Source organism: Ascaphus truei, chromosome 1, assembly GCF_040206685.1.
Source record: "Ascaphus truei isolate aAscTru1 chromosome 1, aAscTru1.hap1, whole genome shotgun sequence".
NCBI lineage: Eukaryota > Metazoa > Chordata > Amphibia > Anura > Ascaphidae > Ascaphus > Ascaphus truei.
Window position 1 is genome coordinate 182,124,030 of NC_134483.1, and position 16,151 is coordinate 182,140,180.

Sequence of the window (16,151 nt, forward strand, 5' to 3'; positions counted from 1 at the left end):
GTAAAGTTGTTACCAGTTAGTGAATTTACACACTGTGTCACTCCTTCCAATGATTTTGTAGTCATCTAGTTTCTGTCCTGCACTGTCTACCTCTTAATGTACATTGCAGGAAACATATTGTTGCAACAATAAAAATAAAAATATGCACTTACTGTCTACTGTCTCCGCAGTGCTGGGGACAGTAAGTCTTAGTACATCTGTATATACGATTTATGTTATAGAATAAGAAAAAATGCCAATTTATTCTGATATTTATTGCCTTGTCAAAGCACTTAACCATTTTGATACCATGCTCTGCAACCTATTAAAGACCTCTCCAGCAGTGAAGGGATTTTATATCCAATATTTAGCATACCAAGGTCATGAATATTGTTTTACTACCTGCATGGGAAGTTCCACGTAGGATGAAAATGTTTGCATGAAAAAAGTGAATTTTGGTTTTCACACTATAATTATGTAGAATTTTATAGGGTACTTTTACAGATGCTCATGATGCTGTGTTTTCCATTTCCAAGATAATATTAATGATTAATGTATTAAAATTGTGTGTTGACATCAACAGTGTTTGGCTAGAATTGATGCATACTTATTGCAAATCATTTCTTTACGGGTATATGATAGGACTGGACTCACATAAGCTTAGATGCTTCACATCCATTTCATGTACTGTACCACTGTAAGAATTGCTCTTGAAAATAGTCTGCACAGATGACCTATTCCTTACCCTGCAGCGCCACCCAAGGCCATCAAAGGAAAAGTATTTGAGACCTTAATGAATCTAAAGATCAGAGTAAGTGCTGAGGCTTCCTGCTGCACAGCTTCATGTTTCAGAAATAAGACCACATGTTGAAGGTCAAAAGCAATGTCTGAGCACAGAGTTCATGGTAGGGAGAAATATTCAGGGGAGTCTAGATACCAAAATGAAAATTGTTGTGGCTTTCTACAGCTGCACACTGTGGGAGACTAGGATTTCATGACTCCGACGGAAAAATGCAGAGATAACAAATCTGGATTGAACATTGAAAAATAAATTCATGTTCAATTAGCAGAGAATAATCTCTTCCGGAATACAGTAACAGGATAAGCAGTGGTCTCTATTAGGGAACAGTATAGTCACTCTAGAGTTAATCGGAAAACTATTTTAGGTTTCCATGACAGGTCCACAGATGTTTTAAGAATTTTTTTCCGTCATGCCCGTCTTTGTCTCTTATATACAATGTAATGCTAATATGGTGAACAATATTTACTGACTGTGCCTACCTGCCTGCTATGCTTCATGAATTTAATGCCGCATATAGAATTTTACTGCCATTCAGAAATGTTGCCAAAAACTCCGTTTCATTTTCTGGCCTCATGAATAATTATGGCTATTTTTATAGGGGAACACAGCGGAACTTAGTTCCAGTAACTTGTTTTAGGGATCAACAAGAAATTCTATATAGTGTTTATTATTTTAAATGCAGCTGGAACAATAACTGGGAGAAGATAAATAATGTAATCTACCACATCTCTTTATTTAAAGATGAATTCTTTATTGGAGTTTAGATATACAATATTATGGTTTTCTTAGGGTTCTTGTCACCTTCTTTCTCTACAAAATCATCACGCTGTATTACAGCCATTTCTTACCTCATAACAGATATTTCAAGCTAAGGGATACAATTACATCTGCAGCCAAAAAGAAATATTCTAAACTACAGTAAATAATTATACTCTTGTTTCGTATACAGTACAATCCCTTCCAAAGCTAATTTCCCCTTATATAAAATAAAACCTTACTTACAGTCTGCAATCAAGAGCCTTTGCCAGAGCAGCCACAAATTAACCCAAAACAACAGTCCTTATCTATATTAGTGGCTTTTCAGTGTTTGAGACCATATGGCAGTACACAGTGGATGTTACCAGATATAATTACAGGGTGGCTTTGTTCTCATAACAATTTCAAATATCATTAAAACATGTTTAAATGGACCCTTTTCTATGTTGAACTCAGGGCCCATGGACCAGACGCCGTGCTCATGGCAGAAGGGAACCGCCTTGCTGAGTTGACTCAATCCCAGATGCTTCACATAGCTCAGCAGATTGCTGCAGGTATGGTGTACCTGGCATCCCAGCACTTTGTACATCGAGATCTTGCGACAAGAAATTGCCTGGTCGGAGAAAACCTCTTGGTGAAGATTGGAGACTTTGGCATGTCAAGAGATGTGTACAGCACTGATTACTACAGAGTAAGTTGATCATCATCATTATGATAATAATGGGGCTGAGGCAGTGTCTTTCATGTAGACATTAACTACAGTACTTAATGAAGATACATGTAATGAGCTACACATATGCAAAAGAACCAGGCTGTGTTTTTGACTTATATCTTAGCAAAGGGCAAGCCTTGCCTTATATTTTTCTCTAGGGCAAGCTGTAGAGCTGAGGATGTAGTGACTGTGTCATTACCTCTCCTCGAAGCAGAGGTAATAATAATAATTATGATAAAATTATGGCATCAGTGATCATTGCGATGGTGCCATTTCTGCATTTCTTTTGAAGATTAAGTGTACTCTTTGCTATGACAGTGGAATAAGGTGGAAAAAGCATGAAAACAACTAGCATTTCCATTGAATAAAACATGGATGGTTTTACTGGATGTAGAGATAATAATTACTTATTACATATTATTTTAATACAACCAATGTTTTCAGAATCATTATTCACACTGTTTATAGAAACAATAGAACATATTTACCTTGATTAAGCCATGTATCTCAGGATTGTTTTTTATGGCTCACCTTCTCCATTGTTAGAAATCTAACAATAGCCCAAAGGATGCTGCATGTGCCAACCAGTTCAAGTTTTACATGGGGTATATGTAATGATGTAATACTAATGGTAGGCTGAAGTTAGTGCAAGTGTAAGCTGGTTCTGATTGATTGTAGCTCTAACTAGCACTGACCAACTAATTGATTGCACCTTCACCTGGAACTCCAACCTTAGCTGGCTCTGGCTAACTCAGACTGTACAATAAATTATTGATGAATTTCAGCTTGGCCCGGTATGAGAGAGAAAGAGAGTGAGGTGGAAGCTGGCCTTTCTTCATAAAGTGTTGAACACAAGTTACTCTTGCTTTATTTCTTCTGTGTTTGCTAAAACATCTTACTGTAAGTTCTGTGGGGAGAGAAAACGACGGTAAAAACAATAATAGAGACCCACATAATTCTCGCAAATAGTAATGCATTTGTGAGAGGTACGCTAGAACGGAAAGGGGGACACTACTGTACCCTCAGAAAGAAATCCTCACAATGTGTTCAAATGTGACATGATGTTGTACTGTAATTGAGCAGTAGGTGCAACCGGGCTGAAAAAAAGCTGTCTCAAATGCTGTATAATTAGTACCATGTGTGATTTTGGTAGCTGGCAGTTTGCGAGGATCCATATTACTTTGCATGGCAGTCAGGGGCAGAAACTGGTCAGCAAACACACATGAGCTACTTTTTGTGGGACTTAATAGTGACCTAAATATAGAGATGCTGTGGCACATTCTTTGATCGAAACATTTCTGGAACATTTGAATCCCATTATACATTAGGTTTTACATTGATAATAAACAGAATAACTTTGTATGTACATTATGATAATGTTGAGAGGAGGACCGGTTACAGACATAACTGCCAGTTAAAAAGCATCTCACAGAGTCAAATATAATGGTACCACCTCCACTCTATCACAACTGCGATAATTACACGTTCACAATAAAGAAGCAAATCTGAAGGTATCATTTGCATACAAAGCAGCCGGAAATTGTAGATCAAAATCACTGCAGCATTTCTGTTCTTGGAATTCTTCTAATGACAATCTCTGAGGAACAACCCATCATACAAACTACATGATATATTTGTACAAGTAGCGTTTTAAATATTCATATGTAGTTTCACAAAAAATATTTGTAATGGAAATATTAAAATATGGAGCATCGCAGAGCCATAAAATCGTGATATGAATTGGTAAAAAAAAAATGTCTCTTTTTCGTGTTTCAAAATGGCATTTAAATTTAGGCATTTAGTATAATTTGCATATGACAATCTCAATTTTTTGTATTTGTACTGGATCCTGTGAAACCTGGACTGTAGACTGCAATGCATGTTCTACATCAAAACGACTCAAAGTAGAGATCAAAATCTATTTACTGTATATTGTATATGTTGGTCCGATAAACATTGAATTACCCACCAATTATCATAATACATAAACATATGGTACACGTAATATATGTACATGTTGGCATAGATACATACCTTACAAAAGGTTCTAATGTTGCATTCAAATAATCATTTATACATAGTGCAATAAAATATTGTGTTTAGTTTTATAACTGGAAAGTAAGGGTGGGCACTTTCACTGGTGTTTTTGGTTCTAAAAAATGTTTCTTGTTTTGGCTTCCCTGGAACGCAATTAATATTGTTTTTCTAAAAAAAAAACTAAAAAAAAAATAAAAAAAAAAACACCTGCAATAAGCAGGAAAATTGTTTTATATTTCTTGGTAATTCGCACTTTTGTATATAAGTCTGCAAGCTATATAATAGCAAACCCAAAAGTCTGCCCAGTTTATTAAAAAAACAAACAAAAAAAAAGGGTACATTTGTTTGGATTTCTACTTGTACATCCTTAGGAACATTAAAATCCGTGAAGTTCAGATTCCTAACAAATGAACCTGCCCATTTTTAATGAAGTGTAAGTAAAATCTAGCACACATATGGTACATTTAGGGATAAATGGCTTCTCAGCAATTCTTCTAATGAGTCCAGGTTCTGGTTTCCAAGGTTACAAATCCGTACTACAAAAAAATGAGTAAGAGAGCGCACTAGCTTAAATACTTGAGACTAGGGTTGGGCAATATACCAGTAGACTAATAATACCATAGTAATAAAAATGGGCAGTTACTCGATACTTTCCATTATTTATTACTGCTGTATTCCTGTCTGCCGGCTGCTGGGGTCGCAGAGGTGGTGGCCTGAAGCTACAGCGTGTGAGCAGAGTCACTGGGCTTCCAGCCACACTCCCCTCCCAACCCCTCCCCTCCAGCCACACTCCCCCCCCACCCCTGCAGCACCAACCCCCCCCCCTACCCCTCCTGCCCTACTCCCCCCCTCCTGCCACACCCCTCCACCCCTCCCCTCCAGCCCCACTCCCCCACCCCTCCCCTCCAGCCACTCTCCCCACACCTCTCCCATCCCCTCCAGCCTCATTCGCCCCCACCCTCCCCTCCAGCCCCACTCTCCCCACCCCTCCCCTCCAGCCACTCTCCCCCCACCCCTCCCTTCCCCCCAGCCCCACTCCCCCACCCCTCTCCTCCAGCCACACTCCCCCCACCCCTACGCTCCAGCCGCACTCCCCCCCACCCCATCTGCCCTAATCCCCCTCCTACCACACCCCTCCACCCCTCCCCTCCAGCCCCACTCCCCCACCCCTCCCCTCCAGCTCCACGTCCCCCACACCCCTCCCTTCCCCTCCAGCCCCACTCAAACCCCACCCTCCCCTCCAGCCCCACTCGCCCCCACCCTCCCCTCCTGCCCCACTCTCCCCAACCCTTCCCCACAGCCCCACTCCTCCCACCCCTCCTCTCCAGCCACACTCCCCCCACCCCTACGCTCCAGCCACACTCCCCCTCCAGCCACACTCCCCCCACCCCTCCCCTCAATCTACACATACCCCCACCCCTCGCCTCCAGCCACACTCCCCCTCCAGCCACACTCCCCCCTCCAGCCAGCCCCCCACCCCTCCAGCCACACTTCCCCCCCAGCCCTTCTCTACATCCACACTCCCCCTAACCCCTCCCCTGCAGCCACACTCCCCCCTCCAGCCCCCCTCCCTCCCCTACAGCCACACTCCCCCTCCAGCCGCTCCCCCACCCCTCCCCTCCAGCCCCTCCCCCCATCCCCTCATCCCCCCACTCCCTCCCTCCAGCCACACTCCATGACTGAGAGGCTTTCCCATGCTGCCGCTTCAAAGAATCTTCCTCATGCTAATCTCTGCTCCTCCACCCCCCCATGCCTCTTAACCCTTTCCTCCCCCCCCTTGACTCCTTACCCCCTCCTTTCCCGTGACTGAAACCTGTCCTCTGCTCCACACCCATTATTTCATTTGTTGTCAAATACATTTCCTTTAAAATTGTGTCATTTCGCAAAATGAAATACACTAAAATGTATTTGCGTTTTTACATTTATTAAGAATGAATGCCATTTGTATAAGAATGATATTTCCCCATAAATAGCCTGGAACACGTTCTGGTGACTTTGCTTTCTCTTGGGTATTTAGAAATGACAATCTCGTTCTTGTGAGATGTTTGCAGTTATTGCCCAACCCTACCTAAGCCGCATTTATTGTGGCATGAAAACCTTCCATCTGCAGCAGAAATCTTGTATCAGGAGATAAATGATAATGGATTGATTGATCCCTCATCACAAAATAACAAAATACAGCATTTTGCACAACCTTGTTGCTCATTTATTTATTACTTAGTGACTGCCAATGAATATTAAAGCCTTCAGTGTACAAAAGGTGCCTATCAGCTGCAGAAACATTTTTTTTACACTTTATCTACCAGCAGAAAAACAGAAATGCCATTTTCTTCCTGATGAATATGCAAAATCTAACACAGTGGTTTATGTATTTATGAAGGTCAAATTATAGTTAAAGGACAGCATAACAACCTAAGATTTTATATTGTTTCTTTATTTTTTTTTAATATCTCCCTTTACAATTTTAGATGAAATAAATGAATGACTTTTAAATGCCAGGCTTGGTCAATCATGTTACTGTCTGGTTACTGCAGTTTTAAGGTTGACTTTAAATCCTCAGATTTTAGTGATGCTACTGTATGTGTAATCCGCTCAGTGTTGCAAACACCTTCAACATACTGTATATCTCTGTTCAGGCTGTAGAACATTTTACTGTACACTTGATGTGATTTAGTATAATTATCCATTCAGAATGAAATACTGATTAAATCCTCGTGTAGCTGTATACAAAAACATTCTAACTTTTTTATAAATGATTTTGTTTTATTCTTATATATATGCTACCTACGTATCAGCATGTGCCCAATAACAAGGTAGGCTATTCAGTTTATAATTCATTATGTTATACCTTTTCATCTCTGTGACATGTGTTGTAGGCCCCTGAGGCAGCAAATGTGTTGATAAAATGATAATACATTTTGGTTTATTGATAACTAAAATACAGAAACTTGTTCAATAACCAGCTGAATGAACATCAAGAAAAGTATTGTGTTTTGCATGTAAGAGCCGACCTATGTGACACCAATTGTGTGCTGCTCTGGGAATAGGGTCTAGACTGCCATATGGTAGAACTGGAGGCTTTCAAGAATACTGCCTTTGATTTTTAATATTTAATATTAACCCCTGCACTTTGTGCTCTCTGATACAGTATGCAGTACCAGTTAGTTGCATGGTAGCTTCTGATTACAATTTAACCATTTCATCTGTAACATGCTCCACACAATTGAGATGCAATGGAATGATTACGAGCTACTAGAAGACTTTATCCTGTCGCTATGTTTCAGCAAGTCATATAAATGGTCTCATGGTGGTTGCATTGAGAAAGCTAAAGCATTATAGAGCTATTGTGCTGGTTTGCATTTCCACGCCCACTCTTGATATCTGCAACTTAAAGGGATAGTCCCTTCAAGGACAGACATGAACTAAGAGCAGAGTTTTTCCCCCCTCCCTTTTTGTATTGTATGAAGTAATTGCACTGCCATAATTAGCCAAACAGATAAATGGAAAGAACAGTAAGTACCAGGTAACCTTAGAATTATCATTCCAGTGTAAAATAGATTCTTAGCTATTTTTTTCCATAGGAAGCAAATACTGTAAGTAAAAAAAAAGTAACTTTATGGGTGATTGCATCTTTTGAAGGAGACCATCTACATACAATATGTTTTAAAATAAAACAACTTTTTTTTCCTGCTCTGGGACTGGCCCTTTTTTACTCTATTTCAGCATTTGAGACATTAGTACGGACTAGGGGAAACGTGAGCACAAAAATCTAGAAAATGTATACTGTACTGTATATTATATTACACAGAAAAAACAATCGCATGCTTTTTTTTCCCAATGTAATTTATTATACAGCAATATATACCAGAATAGAGCATGATCAAAAGAATGTCAACGATTACTACAGCAGTCATAAAATTGCTTATGACAAACCCTCATCACCAACATTAAAAAAACTTTGCTTTCTTATGATTACGTAGTTCATTATGCATTTGCCTGGTCATTCTATGTTTCTATAAAATAGTGTTATAAAATAATAGCTTCAGCATGATGACTTCTTCAAGCATCGCTTTATAACGCAATCCTGATCATGGTAATGTTAAATTGTCAAGCACATTTTTTCACGGTTTTGTAATAAGTGCAACCCTTGCAGGGTACATACAAAAGAATGTGACATCACTTTAAGGGATGACGTCACATCCTTTTGAACTAATGTGACCTATCACATGGTACAGCAATCAAAGGTATTGTCTTCAATCCCGTTGGCTGTAATACCATGTGATATGGCCATGTGGTTTTAAGGATGTGACGTATCTCCTTGGAGATGATGTCACAGCCTTAAAAAAAAAAGAGGCGGGCACATGATACAGTGTCCAATCGGATTGGAGCTGTACCAGCTGACCCTAAAATATGACGTCACAGGCCATATATAAGGCCTGTACGTCTCATTTTACATCAAGAAGCCGATGAGACAACATCCTGTTGTGAATTTACCATGGGGCTTTGGATTGAAAGAAGTTGATAGAAGATTAAAGGAAAGATCAAAATAATTAAAGATGAAGATAGAAGACAGAGATACATTAAAAGAAAGAAGATTTTTTTACCTGATGCTGGTCTTCAAGGTGGATGGCGATGGATTGCGGGTGATGACGTTGCAGTAGGAGAGCTTGCAGATACGCCGGGATTCGGATGGTGAAGACTTCTAAAGGTAAGCAAAAGATTGAATGTATGAAATTGTTTGTTTTTTTAGGTTTTTGATTGTATTTATTTATTTTTATGTATTTGCTTGCCCATTGACTGATAATGTATTAATCTGTGCGACTTTGGGGTACAGATAAATACAGTGACAGTCCTTGAATTTTTTGACAAAGGCTTGTTTTCTATTGATTGTTATTTTCTTGTTTTCTGTTTATTGATGGATTAAATTGTTTTACATTTGGATGGCTTGTTTTTAGTACATTTTAGGATTGGTTAGGATTTTAAATTAATTATTTGTTTTGTTGGCTACTGGTTTAAATTCATTAATTGTTTTGTTGGCTAGTGTTTAAATTAGTTCATTGATTTGTTGGCTAGTGTTTTAAATTAATTCATTGTTTTGTTTGCTAGTGGTTAAATTAATTATTTGTTTTGTTGGCTAGTGGTTTTATTTGTTCCATTGTTTGCTTGAATAGTTGTTTATTTAATTGTATTGTTTAGGAATAACATAATTGTCATAATTTTGCTATTTTGGTGATAGATAATTATTTGTGATGTGTACTATTAGGCTATTTAGTTATTTTATTGTTAGGGTATTTAGGTGCTTGTGTATTTCTTTATTGTGTATTTTTGGCATTAATTATTTTTATTAGGTTGACCATTGAGTGATATAGTGGTTTATCATGCCCATATTATATGGGTATGATATACCATTGTGCCAATCAATGGGTAGAGGGTGGGTATAGTGGTTCCGTGGTGGGTGGTTAGGCCTCCCAGGTGGGTAGCGGGGGAGGGTGGGTTAACCCCATAATTACTTTTTTGGTTATTAACCGCTAAGATGATTAAGGGGTTAGGGGCCATTAGATTGTATTGTTTCTTGTATTCTTGCTGGCATCGGAGGATATGGACCTGGAGTATGCAGACCTTCATGATGGCTGGAGTAAGTTGAACATTTTATTACTTTATTAATGCTAGCTGGCTAATGTTTGATTTTATAATGGGCAAATGCACTTCTGTCCATATCTGGATAATTGTAATTGTGCCCATTACTGTACTGTATGTGTTGGGGAGGGGGAGGGGTGGTGTTGGGGGTAGAGGATGTGGCTATTAGGGTTGTTGTGTGTATTTTATTTATTGTGGGTAGAGGGATTGGGTGAAAGGGTAGTAGCCCAAAGGATGGATGTTTAGGCCTGACGGGTGGTATTGGAGGGGTTAACCTATTAACTTAGCGGTATTAACCGCTAAGGTAATAAAGGTGTTAACTCTACCTACAACCCCCCCGCAAAGCCTAAACACCCACCAAGGGCAAAATACCACCTTCATCACACCCCACTATCCACAATAAACCTGGCAACGCTAGTTTACCCCATCATTGCCTTAGCGGCTAGCCTGTAATGAAGATGCCTGTAAATGGGTTTTTATTGCATGGGATTCATGCCGGGGGCCTCCGGTGCTGATATTAATGGGTATCAGCTCCGGAGATTCCTAGCATAAATCCGGGGCAGGAAAAATAAAAGAAAATTTCTACTGTAAGTCCTCTCTCGCCACCTTATCTCGGGTTCTCACCACCTTCACGCCAACTTTTCCTGGCGGGTGGATTTTCAGAGGAAATTGCCATTCTAGAGCCTCGATTAGTCCTGATAACCTACTTGAGGCAACTAGAATTTCACGAATGTGAAAACCTGTTGATAAGTGGCTTATCACGGCTCGTCTGACAATTTTTCTTTTTTTGGAGAAAAAAAATGCAGAAAAATCCTTTTATCGGCCACTTATCAAGGCTTACTGAATAGCAGTAGGCCTTTTTGGCGAATAGGCCTCGATAAGTGGCTTATCGAGGCTGATAGCATAGACCCCTCTGTCTTTCTCTGTCTCAAATAAGCCCAATTTCCTGGTCTGGATGAAAATGGCGATTTTGCAGTCTTGCAGATATCGCAATTTATTTCCTCATTTCCAAGTAATGCAAAATGTCACCAATTTAGCTAAATTTACTTTTGATGACATTCGCACGGCTCTGCAGGGCTACCATCTGTAGTCCATGCATAGACGTAAACATTCCAAGCCCCATTTAAATGTAAAGCCGGAAGTTTATATAATCTAAGTACAACAAACATAGCAGGTGACAAAAAAATAATTATTTTAGGCTCATCACTAAATTAATTACTTATGTGCCTGGTATATAAATTCCAATTAGCGATATTGTACCTGGAATTAGAAATGTACATTGACATGCCTGTTTAATTTCCTAGGTTACATTAGTATGGATTCAAATCACCCCAGTGCTTGCATACACGCATCCTCCAGACATTATACAGAACATGACCACGAGGCTGATATTCACACGACAAAAAGTTTGCAAGCTGTACCAAGGTATATTGCAGTAGACTAAAGAGAAAGTTGTTTTAGCGATCCATGTGTCAATATGGCACCAAGCAACATAAAAATCATACCCTAGTTTAAACAAAACAAAAAAAAATATTAAATGTTTTACCAGGAAGTAATACATTGAGAGTTACCTCTCGTTTTCATGTATGAGCACAGAGTTATGATGACAATACATGGTTACATAAAATTAATAGAGGTTATACATTCAATTTACAGACATTTCAGGGAAGTTAGAGATAATATATGTATATAGGCGTATGTAACAGTTACAGACAAGATTAGAATGTGAGACAGCTGAAGTCTTGAAATTACAGTACTTAAACTGGAGGTGGCTTTGAAAGTCTTTGGTAGAATGTTCCAGTTGTGAGGTGCACGGTAAGAGAAGGAGGAGCAGACAGATTTTTTGCTGAACTTTGGGACCGTGAACAGTCTTTTGGAAGCAGATTTAAGGTGATTAGTGCTTCGTGTAATAGGGGGGAGGAGTTTGTTGAGATTGGTAGCTTGTCCAGAAAGAATTTTAAGGCAAGACAGGAAAAATGTACTTTGTGTCTGGATTCAAGGGATAGCCAATCTAGTTCTTGGAGCATTTTGCAGCGCCATATTGAGTTGTAGAGGGTGTCTAGTTTTCTAAGGTAGGTGAGTTTGGAGTGCTGTCCAATATACTCTCATAGTCTATAATTGGCATTAGCATGTGTTATGTGATGCACTTTCTGACTAGTGGGCTTAGGGAAGATTTGTTCCTATGGACATCTGAAAAGAAAATGGGCTTCAACCAAACAAAAATGTGTTAGTATACCTTTTTTTTTTCTACAGCTGTGGCATAGTTTTAATGTGAGGGAGAGTTGTGAGATAGTTACATAGTTACATAGTTACATAGTAGATGAAGTTGAAAAAAGACGTAGGTCCATCAAGTTCAACCTATGCTAAATTTAGACAACAGATACTTTATTCTATATCTATACTTACTTATTGATCCAGAGGAAGGCAAACAAAAAAACCCATTAAGGGGAAAAATGAATTCCTTCCTGACTCCAAGAATTGGCAATCGGATTAATCCCTGGATCAACATCCTTCCCATGTATACTTATTTGGTATATCCCTGTATACCTTTCCCATCTAAAAAGATGTCCAACCTTTTTTTGAACAAATCTATTGTATCTGCCATCACAGTCTCCATGGGTAATGAATTCCACATTTTGAAATGTGGACTGCCCTTACTGTAAAGAACCCTTTCCTTTGTTGCTGGTGAAATTTCCTTTCCTCCAACCTTAAGGGATGGCCCAGAGTCCTTTGTACTGCCCGTGGGATGAATAGATCTTTTGAAAGCTCCTTGTATTGTCCCTGAATATATTTGTATATAGTTATCATATCCCCTCTTAGACGCCTCTTTTCTAATGTAAATAAATCTAATTTAGCTAGCCTCTAATCATAAGTTAGAATGTCCATCCCCTTTATTAATTTGGTGGCTCTTCTCTGCACTCTCTCTAGTTCCATAATGTCTTTTCTTAGGATTGGTGCCCAAAATTGTACTCCATATTCAAGGTGTGGTCTTACTAATGCTTTGTAAAGGGGCATAATTATGTTTACTTCCCTTCCATCCATTGCCCGTTTGATGCAAGATAAGATCTTGTTTGCCTTTGCAGCTACTGCATGACATTGGGCACTATTGCTAAGCATGCTGTCTACAAGCACTCCTAAATCCTTCTCCATCAAGGATTCCCCCAATATATCTCCATTTAATTTGTAAGTCGCCTTTTTATTCTTGCATCCCAAATGCATAACCTTACATTTAGCTGTATTAAACCTCATTTGCCATTTACCTGCCCACGTTTCCAGTCTCTCCAAGTCCTTCTGAAGAGAAATTACATCCTGCTCTGATTCTATTACCTTACACAATTTAGTATCATCAGCAAAGATGGAGACTTTGCTCTCGATCCCAGCCTCAAGGTCATTAATAAACAAGTTAAAAAGCAGGGGTCCCAGTACCGATCCTTGAGGTACTCCACTCACGACTTTAGCACCACCTGAAAAAGTTCCATTTATGACAACCCTCTGTTGTCTGTCCTTCAACCAGTTTTCAATCCAGGTGCAAATATTATTACTGAGTCCAATTTTCTTTATTTTGTACACCAACCTCTTGTGTGAAACCGTATCAAAAGCCTTTGCAAAATCTAAGTAGACCACATCAACTGCATTACCCTGGTCTAAATTCCTACTTACCTCCTCAAAGAAACAAATAAGGTTAGTTTGGCAAGATCTATCCTTCATAAATCCATGCTGACTATTACTAATAATTTTGTTTTCCATTAGGTATTCCTGAATTTTATCCCGTATTAAACCTTCAAGTAGTTTCCCTACTAATGAAGTCAGGCTTACAGGTCTGTAATTCCCCGGGTGTGATCTAGCTCCCTTTTTAAATATAGGCACCACATCTGCTTTACGCCAATCTTGTGGTACTGAGCCTGTGGAAATAGAGTCCTTGAATATTAAATATAATGGTTTTGCTATTACTGAGCTTAACTTCTTGAGAACTCTTGGATGTATGCCATCGGGGCCAGGTGCCTTATTTACTTTAATTTTTTCAAGTCGCTTATGAACTTCTTCCTCAGTTAACCAATTGTTCATTAATATGGAGGTTGTGGCTTCCTCCTGCGGCACTACTATTGAACTTGATTCTACCCTGGTAAACACAGAGGCAATGAATTTGTTTAATACCTCTGCTTTTTCCTTATCTCCAATAATCTGCCTACCCATCTCACACTGAAAGGGTCCTATATTTTCTTTTCTCATTTTTTTGTTATTAAGGTACTTAAAGAACTTTTTAGGGTTGACCTTACTTTCTATTGCAATCCTTTTTTCATTATCCATTTTTGCTAATTTAATTGCCCTTTTGCAATTTTTGTTACATTCCTTATAATTCTGATACGATGTCTCTGTCCCTTCTGACTTAAAGAATCTAAACGCCTTCCTCTTCTTGTCCATTTCCTCCCCTATCTGTTTATTTAGCCACATTGGTTTTGACTTATTTCTTTTATACTTATTACCCAAAGGTAAACACTGATAAGTGTGCTTTTCTAACAATGTTTTAAAGACTGCCCATATATCTTCTACATTTTTCCCTGCAAAAACATCATCCCATTGTATTACTACTAGATTAGACCTCAGTTTATTAAAATCTGCCTTTCTAAAGTTTAAAGTCTTTGTTGAACCCAAGTAATCTGTTTTTTGATAATTTATTTCAAATGAGACCATGTTATGATCACTGTTACCCATATGTTCCAGGACTTGAATATTTGTTATTACTTCTACATTGTTTGATATGACCAAATCCAGAACTGCCCCTCTCCTGGTTGGTTCCTCAATAATTTGGGTCATATAATTATCTTTAAGCATCCCCAAAAACCTGTTTCCTTTTGTTATAACGCTAATCTCATTGCCCCAGTCTATGTCTGGATAATTAAAATCCCCCATTATGCAAACATGACCCAGTTTTGATGCCTTCTCCATTTGCAAAAGTATTTTAGCTTCCTCAATCTCACAGATATTTGGTGGTTTATAGCATATTCCCACAAACATTTTCTTTATACTTTTACCTCCACTGCTAATTTCTATCCACAAGGTCTCTACATTTTCATCATTCCCTTCATAGACATCATCCCTTATAATAGGTTTTAGATCTGGTTTAACATATAGACATACTCCACCTCCCCTTCTATTTGTTTGATCCTTCCGAAAAAGAGAGTACCCCTTTAAATTAACTGTCCAGTCAGGAGTTTCATCCCACCATGTTTCAGTAATGCCTATGATATCATACTGCTCCCTTGTAGCTATTAATTCAAGCTCCCCCATTTTATCTGTCAGGCTTCTTGCATTAGCAAGCATGCATTTAAGTTTTTTTTCAGCCTGTACTATTATCTTATCTGCTCCTTCCTTTCTGCTCCCACTTGGTTTAGTCTTTAGAAGTTTTCTAGTATTATCTCTATTTACTATGGGTATCTCACTGCTTGTCAAACTTGCACTTGCCCCCATTCTACCTCCATACCACCTTGTATCCTCATCTATTCCATTTAGTTCATTATCTGTTTCATTCCCCTCCCCCCTCCATCCTAGTTTAAAATCTCCTCCAACCTTTTTAGCATTCTCCCCCCTAGCACAGAAGATCCCTCTTCATTGAGGTGCAATCCGTCCCTAGAATATAGATGCACCTCTCAGAAAAGGACTCCCAGTGCTCTAAAAACCCAAACCCCTCCTTCCTACACCACTTTCTTAGCCATGCATTAACCTCCCTGATCTCTGACTGTCTCCCTGCGGTAGCGCATGGCACTGGTAGTATTTCAGAAAATACTACCTTGGAGGTCCTTGCCTTAAGCTTTTGGCCTAGATCCCTGTAATCATTTTTAAGGACCCTCCATCTTTCTCTAACTTTGTCATTGGTGCCAACATGTACCAAGACCGCCGGGTCAATCCCAGCCCCCCCAACAATCTGTCTACCCGATCCGCAATGTGCCGAACCCGAGCACCCGGAATACAACAATCTGTTCGGTTCATGCGGTCCCAGCATCAGATTGCCCTATCTACCTTCCTAATAATGGAGTCCCCTACCACCACAATCTTTCTTTTCATCTGAGCATCCTGAGTCCCCACTGTGCTGGAGAAACTATTCCCCTGGCTGCTAGAGGAATTAGTCTCCCCGAGCCTTGCCATTTCTGCCCCAACATTCCCAATATCTTCACTCAACATGGCAAATCTATTGGGACGTGTCAGCTCAGAAACGACCTGCTGCTCCCT

The 16,151-nt window shown here is 39.3% G+C and overlaps 1 protein-coding gene across 5 annotated transcripts in view; it reads left to right on the forward strand.

Moving 5' to 3' along the window:
* Positions 1–16,151, forward strand: part of NTRK2 (neurotrophic receptor tyrosine kinase 2) — a 290,024-nt gene that overhangs the window by 241,274 nt on the left and 32,599 nt on the right. For 3 of the 5 annotated variants that reach the window (XM_075598957.1, XM_075598969.1, XM_075598963.1), the window contains 2 exons: positions 1,994–2,228; positions 7,082–7,099. In XM_075598957.1, the coding sequence (XP_075455072.1) occupies positions 1,994–2,228; positions 7,082–7,099 (253 nt within the window). The remainder of the gene's footprint in view (positions 1–1,993; positions 2,229–7,081; positions 7,100–16,151) is intronic. The other 2 variants (XM_075598964.1, XM_075598971.1) reach the window with 1 other exon arrangement.